The 18475-nt window shown below is 41.7% G+C and overlaps 1 protein-coding gene across 3 annotated transcripts in view; it reads left to right on the top strand.

Moving 5' to 3' along the window:
• Pwwp2a (PWWP domain containing 2A) overlaps positions 1-12506 on the top strand; it is a 40869-nt gene extending 28363 nt beyond the window's left edge. For 2 of the 3 annotated variants that reach the window (XM_028777649.1, XM_028777648.1), the window contains exon 3: positions 10279-12506. In XM_028777649.1, coding sequence (XP_028633482.1) covers positions 10279-10292 — 14 coding nt within the window. In that variant the 3' untranslated portion in view covers positions 10293-12506. Of the gene's footprint in view, positions 1-6989; positions 7110-10278 lie in introns of all 3 variants that reach the window. The other variant, XM_028777642.1, reaches the window with a different exon arrangement.
• The last annotated feature ends 5969 nt before the right edge of the window (positions 12507-18475 follow it).

Below are 18475 nucleotides of genomic sequence, written 5' to 3'. Positions count from 1 at the left end.
TTTCTTTCTTTCTTTCTTTCTTTCTTTCTTTCTTTCTTTCTTTCTTTCGTTTTTCGAGACAGGATTTCTCTGTGTAGCCCTGGCTGTCCTGGAACTCACTCTGTAGGCCAGGCTGGACTCGAACTCAGAAATCTGCCTGCCTCTGCCTCCCAAGTGCTGGGATTAAAAGGCGTGTGCCACCACTGCCCAGCGAAGGGTCATTTTCTAAGGAGGGGCAAATTCAGTTTTTGTTTTGGGACTGTGCTAATATAGCTATTAGCACTCTTAATGTAAAAATCTGGAGTTGAGAACTAAGGTGGGGCTGGAGTCATGCCTTTTCATGCCAGGAGACAGTAAGCAACCAGTCTTTGTTTGCTACTTCCTCCTGGTTCTGTCTTGAAGGTTGCTTACTGTGTTTCCACAGGTTGTGTACATTATGTACTTGGGTTTCATTCAGCTACAGTTGCACAGTGGTAAATGATTTATTACAGTTTTTGCAGAGTATCTGGGTATTTTTTTTTTTTTTGCCATGTTAATTGATTCTAAGTTTATTCTCAAAGAGACAGCATTTAAATTGGGTTTTGTGGTGCTTGCTGTTGTAGCCCACCCCAGTTGTGATATTCAAAAGGAAGTTACCCCTTTACTTTCCCTGTGTCTTTAGTTATTACATTGTCTTTGTCTGATTAAAGTGAATTATAATTTTATGCATACTTAAATAGACATGACCTAAAATTTAACCCATTTTGGGGGCATATTTGTTTTTTTTAGAGGATTTTGTTGTATGGGTCAGGCTGGCTGGACATACAGCGACACTTCTGCCTCAGCCACTTAGTATTGGGATCATAGCCATGTGCCACCATAACCAGTCTAAAGTTTTGCCTTTAAAAAAAAAAAATAGACAGGGTCACACTGTGTAGCCTTGATATGTAGACCAGGCTGTCTCTTGCCTACCATCTTAAAAACCAATTTTAATTGTACAATTAAAAAAACCTGCTGTGTGTGTGTCGGGGAACACTCTCATGCCGTATGTACAAATGCCTTCAGAAGCTAAAAGATGGTATTAGATCCCCTGCCGCTGGCGTTGTAGGCCCTTGTGAGGTAGGTGCTGCAAAATAAGAGCAGCAAGTTTTGGAACTCTGAGCCATCTCTCCAATCCCCAGTTGTATATGGTAAAGGTGTTAAGTATGTTTGAATTGTACCGCTGTCTATCTGTAATATGAATGTTTTTCTTTGCTTTGCTCCACACCCCCCGCCCATTGGATTTATGAAACTAGGTCACTCTAACCCAGTCTGGTTTCTAGCCCAGAACATCTTGCCTTAGCCTCCCAAATGCTGGGATTACAAGAGTGACTTATAATCAGTATTTTTAATAGAGTTTTAAATTTGCTGAGAATTGGTACCAGGAATGTTTGTTTCCAGGGTTCCTTGCTCCATACCTGCAGTCCTGTATGGAGAGATTCTCTAGATAACAGCACTAACAATGTTTTATACTTAAAGAACTACAGCTGCCCAGCTGCCCCTTAGTAAAAGTTTTAGGTGAATTAATTTGACTACATTGACTACAACAATCTTTCAGTAGTAACAATTGCTTAGATATTTTTTTTTGTGAATAATGGAGCCATTTAAATTAGTTTGATAATAATGGAGGCTGGACAAATGGGTCAACAGATGAAAGTGCAAACTGTATTGTACCTAGCATCCACTTCAGCATCAGGCAGCTCACAACAGCCTGTGACTCCAGTTCCAGGGTATTGGACACTGACTTCTGACCTCTAAAGTGTCAGGATTGTAGACCTGCACCACTATGCCCAGTTCTAAAGGCATCGTGTAAAGACAAAATCTTTACATTGTTTTAAATCTTTACATTGTTTTGTAAAAATTTTGTAAAAAGTATCAGTCAGGAAGGTCAGCATTGGGTAAATAACAGGTTTGAGACCAGCTTGGGCTACATGGGTCCTGTCTTAAAAAGGGAGGAAACTGGGGGCTGGAGAGATGGCTCAGTGGTTAAGAGCACTGACTGCACTTCCAGAGGTCCTGAGTTCAAATCCCAGCAACCACATGGTGGTTCACAACCATCTGTAATGAGATTTGATGCCCTCTTCTGGTGTGTCTGAAGACAGCTACAGTGTGCTCATAAATAAAATAAATAAATCTAAAAAAAAAAAAGGGGGGGAACCCTCATAATTTTTATATTGGTATCCATGTCTACAAGGAAAGGAACACCAAGTCCTTTATAGCTGAAGTATTAGTGCCACTCTCCCACCCGATATGTATGTATAAGTATATATGTGTGTATGTATGTATGTATGTATGTATGTATGTATGTATGTATGTATAAGTGTGTATATATGTATACGTGTGTTAGGGTTTTGCTGCTGTTTGAGACCAGGTCTCTTGTGGCCTAGGCTGGCTTCAAACTTGACATCATCTTGTCTTTGCCTTTTATCTCTGACTCTGTCTCCTGTCATCTGCCCCTCTAGGCCTGGAGTTGATGGCTTTTATGGTTAGGCTTTCTTAAAAAAGAAAAAGCTATGGCTAGGCAGTGGGGGGACATGATTTTAACCCCAGAACTCAGAAATTAGAGGCAGGTGGTTCTCTGAGTTCTAGGTCCACCTGCTCTACAGATGACATTCTAGGATAGTCAGGGATACATAAAGAAAACCCTGTTGGGACGGAGTGAATCAAAATTATAATGCATAGTAAATTTGTGCAAGGTTGTCCTTTCAAACTGTTCAAAGTATTTTGCATTCATTGGAGTCTTTTATTTAACTCTCATGCAAGATTTTCATAGAAGCTATTGAAGAAGTCTGATGTGGAGGATCCTGATCTGAGGGTAGCCAGGGTGTATAGTAAGACTGACTCACTTCATGTTTCTCCATAAAGCAAAACCAAACCAAACTGTTGAAAGCCTGAGGAACATATTTTTCCCTCTGGAAAAATGAAATGGAAGTTTTTGGTTGCTTAAAGAGATTGCTTGTGTGGAAAGGTAAGAGTGCCATCCCGATAAGAGTACAAGAGAAAATAGTATGTAGCTTAGCAGTGACGCAGGGGAATTCGAGCATTAGCAGTTTTGCATCAGCCATGCTTAACAGCGGGCTTTTATCAAGCAAAGAATATTGTCTTTCACGTTTTAGGCATGTGTTTGAAAGTATGAGCTCTGGATCCAGACCCCATAGTCTGACTCTGATCTGCTCCTTATGAACAGTGTGATCTTAGGCAGGTTGAAAACCTCATGTCATCCTCTGTGAAATGGAGAGAACCAATAGTACACCTGCAGAGGGCAGATTTTACAGCAATAGAAAAGTGCCTGGCACAAGACCTGTGTAAATACTACTCATAATAGCAGCTACTTATGTGTAGCAGAGAAACTTTATTTTGTAGTTTTTGATACTATCAAACTTTATGTACTTAGCATAAATGAAAGGTTTTAAGTTTCTGTAATAGCACTGTTAGCTACAAATATCTAGAGGTAGCATACACTGGTGGCTTCTGTTTTGTTTTGAGATTGGCCTTCAACTGGTGATCCTGCTTTTTACCTCACTGATTTCTGAAATTAGCTGTTTTTGCCACTGTCCATGTCTGGGTAAACTGGCTGGTTTTAGCTGACATTTATAGAGGTTAACTAATGGAGGTCATAGGATTTATGTATGGAATATAAAAACCATGATTAAAGTTTATTATAGTTTCATATTTAACTCAACATACTTAAAAGACTACCTAGTACTCTCCCACTTTGCTCATGGCAAGCATAGGCGTAAGTAGAAATGTTCATCTAGAGCTGGCAAGATGGCAAGGTAGGTAAAGACGCTCGCTGCCAAGCCTGACAATCTGAGTTTGGTCTCTGGGGTACAAGGTAGAAGGAGAGAACTGACAACTTTAAATTGTCCTCTGATCTTCACACACAGGCTTTTGTGTGTACACACAAAAAGAAATGGTCTACTTGTAAATAATGAGGCATGTTGTTAGTCACTACCTCCAAATCTGCCTATTTCAAATCCTTTCCGGAGCTGAAGGAGACTCTGAGCTTGGGTCTACAGCAGAATTTTGTTAGGAGAGCCTTACAAGGGATATAAGTTGCACTTGTCATCTTTTAAGGAAGCTGCCCAGTTTACACAGCTTCTGTGTGTTCCTGGCCTTGGCATTTCAGCAGGTGGCAAAGAGTGGAATCTGTTTGCACATGTATTGATGGGAGACTGAGGAGGGAAATACTTGGCTTTTATCTGTGTGTGTGGTCTTATTTCCCACAAGATAGTCGTTACTACCCATGGCTCATTTTGAGATGCTGTTGGTTACAACTGAATGGCCAGTCCCTCTCCCTCCACTTTATTTTTTAGTAAAGGATCTGTCTGAGAGTGCTGCTGTTCAAGTATCCTGGGAAGAACTGTGTGCGGGTTAGTCTTAAAGCTCAGACATGTAATCAGTCACTGGTTAGAACCCAGAATGTCTCTACAAGAGAGACTTCACCTCTGCATTTCCTTCTTGCTCACATTGCATCATACGCACTGGAATTTATGAGTCTTTAGTGGAATCATAGGTACATGCATATAGTCAGAATTTTTCACTTTGTCATTCTGGGCTTTGCACTATTTCATCCTTTCATTGCCTGTACCAGGGAGATTATGTACTACTCTCTTTTGATTGGCCCCTGATCTTTGCTGCCTGTAGGAGGGCACCATTATCATACTTCGGCTTTATCTTAGCGGGCAGGTAACTTCACTGAGCTTGACATTGATGCTTTTCCATGGGGGATCCTTGCTTTTACTGCATCTTAGACAGGGTCCTTAGCTCGTCATAGCAGACATTCTAGGTTGGGTGGGGGGGTTTAAGTATCCAGAGAAAACGTGAAGACCCTGAAAATAGCAAGTGGAAGCTCATCTTCAGCATTAGCACCAAACTCCAGCCAGGCTGTGTTGGAACTGACAGGCTGAGGTTTTCTGTAGCATTTTGAGAGTTGTAGTGGAGAAATAAACAGGAAAGGTGAGCTCATCCCAGATATTCTTTTTTAAAAGTACAGTTATTTGGGGATGGAGAGATAGCTTAGTATGGTTAAGAGCTCTTGTTACTCTTGTAAATGACCTGAGTTTGGTTCCCAGCACCCCTCTGTAATTCTAGTTCTAAGGGATCCATTATTGCCTTCTGACTTCCATGGGCACCAGGCGATCATGTGGAACACATATGTGCAGGCACAGTACACGTCACAAAAAATGTTTGTACATGTGTATAATCTATTTTGATCGTATTCATTCCCTTCTCCCCCAACTGCTCTCAGCTTTATCCACCAACTTCATGTCCTCTTTTTAAAATTTATTTTTTTTATAACCCTTGGTGTTCACTCACTGGAGCATGATTGACCTACCTGACTGAGTTTAGCATGGTGGTGCACACCTTTAATTCCAGCACTCATGAGGCAGAAACAGTCATATCTGAGTTCTGAGCAAGCCTGATCTACATAGCAAGTTCCAGAATAGCCAAAGTCACATAGAGACCTTGTCTCAAGAAACAGACACAGAAAGAAAAACGAAAGCTGAGTAACTCCCTCAGCCTCTATCCATTGTCCATAGTTCTCAGCTTGGTGACTGGAGGATGACAGGGAAGCCTGACAGAAGTTCCCAAAGCAGCCTCTAGTGGACTGGCTCCTCTTCTGTGTGGTTGCAGTTGCCTCCGTTAACAATACACTTAGATTCCTATGTAAAACCTTACTACTGAACCTCACTTTAAAGAGTTATTTTTCTCTAGAATTCAGAAGTGATTGTGTTTATAATGTCAGGAGAGCTTACTTTAAAAGTTTTATTTACTACTCTACTGCTTCACATTTGGTATTTTAATTAATTTATTGAGATAAGGCCTTACAATGTAGCTCTGGCTGTCCTAAAACTTGCTATGTAGACCATGCTTGCTGGGAATGCAGAAATCTACCTGCCCCTGCTTCTGCTGAGATTAAAGCCTATGCATAGCCATGCCCTGCCTAATTGTGATTTGTTTGGTTTTGCTTTGTCTCTCTATGTAACCCTGGATGTCCTGGAACTCACTCTGTAGACCAGGGTGTCCTTGAACTCAGAGATCTGTTTGCTTCTCCTTCCTGAGTGAGTGCATTAAAGGCATGTCACCAATGCCTGGCATTTGCCTGACTGGGGATCCCAGAGCTGGCTGTGCTGATGATAGAATTGTTTTACTAAAACTAGGGAGGTAGGTATGCAACCAAATATGTTTAAAAATAAAACTTCCTATATGGACAGTGTGCTGGCTCTTGCCTGTAATCCCAGCACCCAGAAAACCAAGGCAGGAGTTTGAGGCTAGGCTGGGTTACAGAGAGTTCTAGACTAGCCCCAGGCTGTGGTATAAGATGTAAAACCCTGCCTCAAAGCAGAACAAGGACACTTTTAAAATAATTTTTCAGTTGAATTATGCTCAATACTTCAGGCTCTGTTCAGAACAGAAAGCATAAGTGAGAAAGTTTACCATGTTAAAAAAACTGTTGTTCTCAGCTGGTTAGAACCTGAAGCTGTCACTCGGAGACAAAGGGCTTTTGATGGAAAAAAAAAAAGCTGAATGATGTGATATAGGTGAGGTGAAAACTTCAGCCCTCTGGACCATCCAGATCAGGACTGCTTCAAGAACTTGCCAGTGTTAGATGGTAGCCTGCCCCTCCCTCCCCCGGGCTAATATTTTTTGTTGCCCCCCCCAACATGAATTACCACTTCCTCTTTCATTTATAGACTTATTGGAGGGCAGACAGCTTGCCAGGTTACACACTGCATCTTATAGGATGTACACATAAGAATGCCCTATCCTGGCCATTGTTGGGGTACCCACATGGCTTTCAAGGCTCTCCGTTACCAAAACTATAGTCTGAAGCTGGCAAGTTACCCAGAATAAACTCATTAGGAAAATTAAAATTAATTTTGGTCTTATTTTTAAAAAAACATTTTTTCTTTTTTTCTAGTTAATAGGGATTAAAAAGAATTTAACTGTCTGCTCTATTTTTGTTAACTTGGTTTTTTCTACCATAGGTCTCAACAAATGGCAGCTATTACATCAGACAGTGACGAGTCCTGCTGCTCCCTTACAGTGTCTGACAGACCACTGTGGATTCAGACTGGGAGCATTGAAGTTAACAGTGAAGCGGGCAGGTCTGTCTGTCTTAAGCCCTGCCACGAAGTGAAAAGGGCGCTACATCATCACTTAACCATCCCTGAAGTAGATTAGGCTAGCCTTCAGAAGACAAGTTTCCATTGACCTTGGTAGTTGGGAATGCTTCCTGTAGGTAATAATTTCCGGGAACTGGAAACAACTTCTGTAGAGTAGAGCCTCTGTATTGAGAACAGCCTTGTGGTGAGTCAGGTGATACATTCTAAGCTTATGTTAGCTGCCTCAAAGTCAGGGACTGGCTTCTTTTCTCAGTTTCAATCTTGGTCACTTTAAATTCTTCAGTACTTACTACTGTATAGGTGATAAGAATGCGGCTCAGTTGACAGAGTGCACAAAGTTCTGAGTTCATCCCCAGCACTGAGTAAACCAGGCATGGTGACACACGCCTGTTAATTCCAGCCCTCAGGAGGTGAAGGCAGGAAGGTTAGATGCTAGGCTCATCCTCCTTATCCTCGTGAGTCTGAGGAAATGTGTGAGAATAAGTATGTGGGGCCTCGTATGGTGGTGCATGGCTCTAATGTTGACACTTAGGAGGCAGAGGCAGAGGTGGATCTCCAAGGATCTCCAGGCCAGCCTGGTCTACATAGGGAGTTCCAAGAAAACCAGATCTACAAAGTGAGACCCTGTCTCTTTCAAAAAGAAAAAGAAAGAGATGCACGTGTGTGTGAATATGTCGTAAGTAAATCTTAAAACTCATGGTCATTTACATAAGGTGAGTCAGACCTTTAGAGGTGGTATGATAGGACCAAAATGTGCTTGTAATCTATTGCTATATGTGACTTAGTGGATAATGTATAAAATTGGTTTTGGACTCTTACATGGTGGGAAAGGTTTAGAGATTTTGTTTGTTCCTCTTGAACTTACCTTTTTCTGTTTTATTATTTATTACATATATTTTCATTTGTGTGTGTGAGAATATATGCCAGATATGTATATATGACCATGGAACCAGAAAAGGGCTCATGTCCTTTGGACTGGAGTCACAGACATTCACTCCCTGATGTGGATATTGGGGAACGATACTCAGGTCCTGTGCAAGAGCAGTAATGTCACCTTAACCACTGAGCTATGTCTCTAGCTCCTGAACTTATCTTTTATTTGAAGAAGTCTTTAGTCTTTTGGGATAGGGAGTATACTAGGGTTCTTAGTAGACCTGCTGTTTGTGCAGCTCCTGGAGAATGTTATTGTTGCATGTGCGCTTTGATACTGGTTCAAAAGGAAACATTTTGCATTGAATATTGTGTCTAAATTTTGTACTCGGAGCTAAATAGGCATGGTAGCCACTTTAATATAACCAGTTAGGGGAGAGAGTCTTTGGCTTTCTGTACTTTTTCTGTAGTCCTTAGTAGTTCTTGGCTTTCTTGTTCTGGTCTTCAACTTTGCTTCAGTGGGCCTGACATTAAAATCTGGTTTTGGAGGCCGGAGAGATGGTTCAGCGGTTAAGAGCACTGGGTTCTGTTCCAGAGGTTCTGAGTTCAGTTCCCAACAACCATGTGGTGGCTCACTGTAATGGGATCTGATTACCTCTTCTGGGTGTATGTAAAGACAGATCACTCATACGTATATTTAAAACAACCCCCCAAGATTTTCAAACATTTCCTTCAATTTATAAAAGGGTACACTCACTTCCAAAGTCTTAAGGTTTGCAGTATTTTAGCTAGAAGTCAGTTTTTATTGCTTGAAAGACACATGAAAGAATGCTCTGTGGAGTTTTACTTTTTATAGGCCCTGACCCAGGAAGCAAATGAACCATGGTAACACTTGGAAGTTTACTTAAAAATCACCTCTGTCAAACCATGGGAAAAATGCAGACTTTGAAGTTTTAAATATCGGGAAAGATGAGTGCATTTTCTTCTTTCTGCATTCTTTGTGTGTTTTATTATTCCACTGAAATAGCATTATCTTTGGTTTAAAAAATATATTTGATACAAAGATTATCTTTCTTGGGTCTCAAGCTCCCATGTGGAGGGCACAGCTAGGGACCAGATGGTAGTGGGCTCCCACTACTTTGTGCACTAGCTGTTTGCTAACCCTGGGCAGTCTGGTCTGCTGCTTGGAAGTGTTTTCTATAAGTCACACTGTCTGCCAGTTGTGCCTGGGGCCCTGCCTTTACTCAGAAGGCTACTGAACAGTGCCTTGTTGGTGTCAGGTGTAGTAAGGGGCACTGGTCAGTGCACTGAAGCGGTCTAGTAATAAAATGGCACTCTGGAGGCCTTCGGATGGCTCTGACTCTGGGGAGGCTCTCTCTCTCCAGTCCCCTCTCCACTCTGTGCAAGTCCTACACTGTGATCTACAGCTAGTTTTTAACCTGACTTGATTCTGTGTGTGAGTTTGCTTAAGACTAACCAGTTAGCTTTGATGATGCACACCTTAATCACAGAACTCAAAGAGATGGAGGCAAGAAAGAGTTCAAGGTCAGTTTGAGGTAATCTTGGGCTACAAGAGACACTGTCTCAAAAAAGGGGAGGAATCAGGGTAAGGCTGGGTTTGGTGGCTCACACCTTTAATCCCAACATAGAAGGCACAGGTAGGCAGTTCTTCATGAGTTCCAGGACAGCCAAAATTATATGGTGAGACTGTCAAAAAGAACATTTTAAAAAGACTGCAGGTGCCGGGCAGTGGTGGTGCACGCCTTTAATCTTAGCACTTTTGAGGCAGAGGCAGGCAGATTTCTGAGTTCGAGGCCAGCCTGGTCTACAGAGTGAGTTCCAGGACAGCCAGGGCTACACAGAGAAACCCTGTCTCGAAAAACCAAAAAAAAAAAAAAAAAAAAAAAAAGACTGCGTGTTAACTATGCTGGGGAAAGGCTGGTGTTTCCTACGAGTCTATCTCTGCTACTTTGATGTATTTTAACTTAGAAATAACATAAAGACAAAGTCAAACTTCTCATGCTATTAGGCAAATACTCCTAAGAAAAGGACTCAGGTGATAGCGTATGTGTTGGGATTTGGTGAGATGTGCTCAGATAAATTAGACAATGCTTCTACTGGTCTAGAGTGGCAGTAAGCTGTCTTTTAAAAGTCAAATATTTGTTTTAAAAAGAAATGTGGTGCGATCCCATGATCTGTAGGGCTTAAACAACAAAGACTTCTTTTTCTCCTGTTACCTATGATTAACTACATTTTCTTCCTTTTGTTTATTGTATTTCAGCACAAAGACATTAGCAGACTGCTGGTTTCCTGGACGTGTACCACAGTGACAGAACAACAGAGCAACAGGACTGAATAAGATTGGAGCTTTAAGCTGCACTAAGAAGTAAATGTAAAGGCAGTGACTAAAACCAGTCATCTACACAGGGGCAGTTGCAAGGTAGACTGAATGGAAGAAAAGGTATTAGGGAATATTTTATATAGAGAGAAGAAACAAACTGCTGCAATAAGTTATGCATGAGGTGAGGAGAAAGCGGTATGAGCAATGTGCAGGACGCACCGAGTGTGGTGCGGAAGAGTGACTGACAGCAGCTTCTCTTGAATGTGAACAGTAGTTTGGACAGGCCAACCAGGCATGGGGTGGTGCAGAAATGCGCAGTTGTTTGCATACCTAACCTTTGTGCTTTCTCCAAGGATTATGTTTCTCCGTTGAGAAGTGAGCAGAGGTGTGTTTAAAATGGCACTCCAGTGAAACAGCAATGGTCACATGTGCTAAGGCCAGTGCTTCCTTCAGGGTGCCAGTAGGAACAAGAGGAAGATGAGCTGACATCCTGCTGAAAGGATGGCTAAGTGCCCCGCCCCACCCACAAGTACAATGTGGATCTTTTAATAAAACAGGGCTGTATTATCTTGAATATATGTTTGCTTGTTAGAACATATTAAGATGTATTTATTTGCCACTAGTATTTAACATTTTGTGCACATTTTCATAACTACATTCATACCTTTTCATATTTTGACTCCCAAGTGGATAGGCTAGTGTTGAACTTGGAATGAAATCAGACACTCCCAAGAACTAGCTCATAATTCTGAGCTGGACAGGCTTTCATTATTGCCTCTCCCTTACTGAGCGGTGCTGTTCAGAAAAGCTGACAGCATCGGTGATGATCTGGACCTCTTTCAACAGCCAGAAGCCCCTCCTTCTCAGTGCAGGAGATTCTTACAGGTGTCAGGGAGCACTTGGCCCTGGGGAACAAGTGGCAGAAACATCCATGAAAATAGCCTCAACTTTTGGTGCATGGAACATGAATTATTAACAGAGACCACAGATTTTCCTTGTCTTTGCTAAATGCATACTATGAAACCCCTTACTTTTTCTTGTTTAATGAATGGAGAACACATGAGAAAATCAGATGGACCTGTTAGTACTACATTTTTAAAGCATTTTATATTTGATGGTGCCGTAATTTTAATAATAAAACTGAAGATTTTTAGTGGCAATACTGATTTATTTTTTAAACCAGAAAGATAACATCATATTGATTACTTATTACAAAAAGAAAAAAAAAAGAAAAAGAAAAAAAAAGCCAAAAGAAAAAAAGAACTAACGAATAGTACTCATTCAAAGCAACACAAGTGACGATGAGCACGCGGCTCAAGAGTTCACTTCCTGTGATCTTTCTGTGTGGGTGAGAGTACCCAACAGCCCATTGCTCAGGATTAGGGAATGCTCTGGGTGGGATTTTTAGATCATTTATGATACCTGACTGTGATTTGATTTCTAACTCAAGAAGAAAAGCCGGGTAGTCTGGAGTCTAGTGAGCTTAATTCAGATCCTAACACACTGCAAGTGCTGGGAAGTCCTGACTGCATCCTACAGTGATCTCTTTGGAGACTTCACATCATGACATCATCTTATCAAATGGGCTCAGGAACTATAACAGCAGGGAGCTGTGGAAGACTTGACTCACAGCTCCAGGCTCTGGGGTCAGTCTCGTCTTAGACCCCAACACCAGCAGTACCTTTCATGCTCACTCAGGAACCAGTGTCTCCCAAGCCATGTGGAATTATGCATGGATTGTATCAGGAAGACCTTTAAGCTTTAGAAATCTTTATTTGTAGAGTGATGGAATTGACCAAAAAAATAATATTAAAAAGGCAAAAGCACTGGGAGAGATCAGGTTTTAAGACTCTACATATTTTTTTTTTTTTCCTCATGGCAAATCCTTAAAGGCCTTTTATTACAAATTAGATTTTCATTAAAAAAAAGAAAGGACACTTGGTGGTATTTAAAATCTAGGCCTACCATGTTACAACTTCATTTTTATTGCTTTAGTTGCTTAATATTTAAGCTCTGCTTCATGCTACCTTTTGTCTGTATTAAAATCTTCACAGGCCTATTTCATTTGTAGACTTGAATTGTTTCTCACCTTCCATCTGCTCGGAGTTAAATGTTAAAGAATGTTGTGTAACGTTATCCAATAAAGTCTTTGATTTTTTTTTAATTTATTTAAGAACTGTTTTACTGTGTAGGGGTTACCTTTAAAAGTGGTTTTTGTTTTTTTAAAAAAAAACTTTAAAATCCAACCCAGTTTTGTGTTCTGGGATATAGTGATTCTTCTCAAGGAAGACCTACAGGTTTTGGTCATTAAACTTTTATGAGATTTCTTCTGACTAGAGGTAGAGGCCAGCTGGCTACATAGTCTGATTAGGACTCTGTACACAACAGATGGCTTTTCTGATTTAAGCAGCCTGTCCTTTAGAGTTGGGCTGGCTATACAAGTATTGGTAGGTTTCTTTGGTTTTAAGGAGGCCATAATTGGGTATGATGGCACATAGGGCCATAATTATAGTTATAACATAGGTTATAGTTCAAGGTCATCTTACACATACCAACTTAAAGCACACCCATCCCCAAGGAAGAGTTCTACCTATACTGACTGCTTCCTACCATAGTTTATAGGATCGACCTGTAAGCCAGAAATGCTATGTCATTAGGAAGAGAATTAGTTTGTGAAAGCCTATCAGGTAATTGTTTTTTTTTTTTTTTTTTGTGACTAACATAGAAACTTCCCCATTTCAGTAAAGCAAGTCATTGGAAGGTCTGGCACTACAGAGGATGTATAGAACCTCCAATGTCAAACACTGCTTCATTCAGTTTAGCTAAATATCCATAAAAAGAAGCCACTGGAGTCTGGATCAGTTTATGATCCAGAGCTGTCAATAGCACATTATTCTGGGGTGGTCAAACTATGCTTGCATACCCCACAGACAGATGGCCTCAACATCTACTACTTTTACTTCATTCTGCCTTGTGTCCTTGGCCTCTGAAGACTGCTGTAACTTGTTTCAAGACCTTAGTGGATTTCTGGCTTCAAAGTGAAGGCACTGTCTGGAAGCTGCATTTTGTTGGCTCATGATGTGCAAGTGAGTCCAGGTGATGGCCCAGTGTGGTCTTAGCATGGTTCTCTGCCCGTAGCAGGGCAGTGCCGCTCTTCCAGTGTTGCTGGCTCTTCAAGAGATGTTTCCTTCATGTCTGTTGTGACTCCCAGGGCCTGATAGCAGTTCTAGCAGGGGCAATGTGCACCTGTGTCTGAGGAGTGACCTGCTGACAGTCTCCACACCAACTGTTCTCTGTAGGCTGCCATGGAGGGGGTTGGGGAGCAGTAGGCCCTGCTATGCTCAGAGTGAAGGGAAGGAGGAGGCAGGGGATGTTTTTAAGTTGGCTTGGGAAGCTTCTGTATGATGGCCTTTTTATTCATAGCTTGTAGGCCTTGGAGGGGTAGAAAATTGAAAGTACTCTTAAATTATAGCCATCCCAAAAGAATTGTAAAGGTGGAGACTGCTGAGATGGGTGGCTCAGCAGGGAAGGCACTTGATACTCAGCCTATTTGAGTTTGATCTGTATGACCCACATGGCTGAGGGAGAGAAATGATTCCTCACAAGTTTTCTTTGACCTCCACACATATGCTAATGGTAGGCAGGTATGAAGATGGACATGTATATAGATGTAATTAAAAAAGAATGTATCTTTAAAAAAATTCATTCCTTGAGTTCCAGGACAGCCAGGGCTATACAGAGAAACCCTGTCTCGGGAAAAACAAACAAACAAACAAACAAACAAACAAACAAACAGAATTCATTCCTAGCTTCAGCAATTACCAGCTCCTGACCAAGGATATTGAAGTTCTTGATGCTTTGAAATATAAAGGGTATTTTTAACCCTTGGAGGGTTTTATGTTGTAATTCTGGCTAGCTCAGATCAGCTTCTTGGTCTCAAGTAGTCTGTTTTTCTAGTTTCAGGACCACTTACTGAACTCTGGAGTGGGCTCATTGTCAGCTGTACACATTAAACAAACAGGAAGGGATTAGAAATTACTACTACTATTCCCTGTACAGTATATGGAAGAGACAGAATCCCAGCCACTTTCAGTGAGTCAGGAGTTCACTGTAGCTTCAGCCTTCTAAGTTTTAGGATTATAGTCACAGCCAACATGTCCAGTTAAGGTGCTACTGGATGTGTGTATAGTAGCATACACACACAGCATTTGTTATATTCAATCTGATCATGGGGCCTCGTACTTACTAGGCAAGCCTGCCACTGAGCTGCAGTTCTAACAGACTTTTTAATTTCTTAGATTTGCCTTCATTTATTTTTGAGGCAGTGTCTCACTATGTAGACTAGGCTGCCTTCAAGTCAGTTCAGTCTGACTGCTTCCTGAGTGCTGTGATAAAAGGCATATGCCACCATGCCTGGCCATTAAACATTTTAAAATTTTATGTGAATACTTCACCTGCATGTATATTTGAGTTATACATGTATGCTTGATTTCCATAGAAGTCAGAAGGCATTAGATTCTCCAAACGAGTTATGAATGGATGTGAGCTATCATGTAGGTTCTGGGAATTGAACTTGGGTCTTCACCAAGTTCAACAAGCGCTCTTAACTGCTGAGCCATCTCTCCAGCACTGCCCCACAACTTCCTTCTACATTAATGAAATGTAGTAGGTGTTACTTTGGCTGTTCTGGGCCCATGTAGGCCAGGGTGCTACAAACTAACAGATCTCCCTATCTTTGCCTCCTGAGTGCTGGGATTAAAGGTATGCCACCAAGATCAGCCTGCAACTTCCTTTTTTGTTTTGTTTTGTTTTTCGAGACAGGGTTTCTCTGTGTAGCCCTGGCTGTCCTGGAACGCACTTGGTAGACCAGGTTGGCCTCAAACTCAGAAATCCACCTGCCTCTGCCTACCAAGTGCTGGGACCACTGCCCAGCGCAACTTAATTTTTTTTTTTTTTTTTGAAGGGAACCCAAATGATAGAAAAATTGAGCTGATGAAAGATGGAGGTGACAGGCTGAAAAAGATCACAGCCACCAAAATAATTCAGGGAGATTCTGCAAAGGTGATGTGGATACACAAAACACATGCACAGGACTGTCACAAAATTTAGCATCTTAAAAAAAGGGCTGAACTTTGGGCATGGTGTCACATGACTGAGTATTTGAGAGGCAGACCTTTGAGCTTGAGGCTCTTCTGGTCTTCATGGTGAGTTCTAGGCCAGCCAGGGCTACATAGGGAGAGCCTGTCTGAAGAGAAAAGGGCAGGTCTTGAACACCAAAGAGGCAGGGTGAAGGAGTGACTTCAGAAGGGCAAAGGAACAGAGAGATCCAGGCTTGGCTGCTGCCTCTGCATGTAGGCTAACAAGGCTGCTGTATTGTATTGGGACAGCTCTGTTGAGTCCCAGCAACTCTGGTCCCAAGGACAACCCCAGAGGAAAGCCTAGGTAAGAGGAAGCACAGAGGCTTACCACTTTGAGGTATAGTACCTCAAAGTATTTGTACCATGGTCTTAGAAGGTACCTGAACAATCTGAGTAAAGCTTTCACTCAGATCCCAGCACTCAGGAGGCTGAAACAGGATGACCTTGAGTTTGAGGCCAACCTGGGGTACTATAGAAGCTGTTGTCTGAAAAGAAAGCTTAACAGGTTAGGAAATTACATACTAAGTTCAACACTAGTCTAGGATACATGAAACCCTGCCTCAAAGAAAGCATCCCCTCACCTCTCAGCAAATAAAGCTACCATTATCTTGCCCAGCTATCTCAACAGTCTGTCTGGTGGGCTCCTGTCCTCCATACTCTTCCATTTTGATGTCCTGGACTCTGCTAAGTTTGTTGTAAAAGGTAGGGTTTTCAGGCCAGCTTAGCACTTGGGAATACATAGTCTCTGCAGAAACACATATTTCTTTCAGGTTTATGTTTAACACTTGCTTTCAGCTCACAGCTTGCTGTCTATTCAGAATGGTACTGAAAAGCCCATGTCTGGTCTTCCTAAATTACTCTGGATACTTGAACACTGTGTGAAGTGATATCAGTAGTTTTAGAGGCAAGATCAGAGACTCATAGCATCAAAAAAATCTGTCAGCCCAGCCAACATTAAGGTGGTCCCTTATCATCCACAGATGTCTTGTACCTGAGCAACCTTGAAAAAAACAATTTCTGAGCATTCTGCTAAAGCTGAAATGTCAGCCCACTAGTGTAACATGAGTCACTAGGCAGGCTTAGCAACTGTCTTAACTTCTGTATCTGGACATAGTGTAATGTTCTCTACTTAGAAGCACAGTTGTGTGGCATTTTGGAGAGATGGGAAGAAGTACAAGTACTAACAATACAAGCACTACCAGGCTAACTGGCTGCAGTGCTGTGAAAAGACACATGCAGAAAGAAGAAACTGATTTAAACCATGCCTGGTGGCTCAGGTCTGTGAACTGAGGCTGCAACAGGAAGTTCACAAATTGTTAGGCTGGGCCATAGAAGTCTAAGCTGCCCACGACACAAGGGCTTTAGGGATATAACTCAGTGGTAGAGCCCTTGTCTAGTACACCCAATGTCTGAGTTAAATTTCCAGCACAGAATGTAGGCAGCCAGGATTCTAAGAGTGGAAGGTGAATATAAGAGTGGTATAAATTCACAATGTAAGTAAAATTAAGTTATCTATGGTGAATGGTTTACAGAATGACAAGAGTATGAATTTACTGCATAATAGCCCTAAGTATGGCCAAGCCTCCGGAGACACTCCGCCAATAGAAAAGCACCCAGGTGAAAGTCACCCTATGGTGTGGGTGTAGATACAGGAAACTGGAAATATAGGCAGAAGGGTGGAGACACTGAAATTGCAGGATAGGAACTTATAAAATTCTCAAGTCTTACAGATAACCAATATGTGAAACAACTGAAGATGTTCTACTTAGTCATGTTCTACATGACAAAGATAAAGCAGAGTAGCTTCAAGTGACCTCTTAACAGAATCTGTAAGTTCATGTATATAACTGCTGGATTCTCATTGCTGAGCAATCCTAGTGAGCCCATCACATTTGCCAGAATTACACTTGCCCCAAGAATGCATTGGAGAAAGTCTTGGTGACAGCTGGACCATCCATTCGTTCATTCATGAATGAGGTAGGGTCTCACTATGTAGCCGTGATTGGCCAGGAACTCTATGTAGATCAGATTGGCCTTGAACTCACAGCCAAGTCTTTTCTTGGCCATACATAGGAAAAATAAATCAATTCACTGGCCTTTCACTGCTTCCCATTGATAACTGGAGCATGAAACACACACACACACACAAGCCCTCTAGACTGATATTGGGACTACTTTCTAGGTTTTCAAGATTCATGTTGTGGCACTTCTATAAATCCTAGCATTTGACAGGTGGAGGCAGGTGGCTTTATCTGTCTGTACATGCAGATAGAATACTTATATACATTAAACAAATAAATCTTAAAACAAAACCAGGGGCTGGAGAGATGGCGCGGTGTTTAAGAGCACTAACTGCTCTTCCAGAGGTCCTGAGATCAATCCCAGCAACCACATGGTGGCTCACAACCATCTGTAATGGGATCTGATGCCCTCTTATGGTGTGTCTGAAGACAGCTACGTTACACTCATAAAAAGAAAACAAACTCAAATAGGCACTTGGACACCAACTCTGAAGACCTTTGGGTTCACACTGTTAGCATCTCTTGTGGAATCTAGGAACCAGAGTGCGGGAAACAACACATCACAGCCTGCCTCCTCCGCTGCTAAACTCACATATGCTGAGGCATTTATTCTACCACTGAGCAGTAGCCCACTCTCAGCTCATTGTAGAGAATGTCTCTCCTCAAAGTTGTATTTCTTGAGACTCTTACGTAGTTAGCAATGGTCTGTCTTCCCTTCTCAAGTGTTTGGTTACTATGGGTGTGTGCCACTGTGTTTTCTGAGCTTCCTTTTTTTTCTGAAACATTTCTAAAAGGAGATTGAAAATTATTTGTTTTACCTTCTGCAATATTGCTAGAATTAGAATGCATGTCACTGGGTGAGCTGTACATTACCTACCTGTAATGTACTTTGGGATGTGGAGGCAGGAGGATCAGGAAGCCAGCCTGGCCGTAACAGACCCTGTCTCAAAAAAAAAAAAAAAAAGCAAGCACACTCTG

This window comes from Grammomys surdaster, unplaced genomic scaffold (assembly GCF_004785775.1).
Source record: "Grammomys surdaster isolate TR1022 unplaced genomic scaffold, NIH_TR_1.0 313, whole genome shotgun sequence".
Taxonomy (NCBI): Eukaryota; Metazoa; Chordata; class Mammalia; order Rodentia; family Muridae; genus Grammomys; species Grammomys surdaster.
This window is presented reverse-complemented; position numbering and strand designations above follow the sequence as displayed.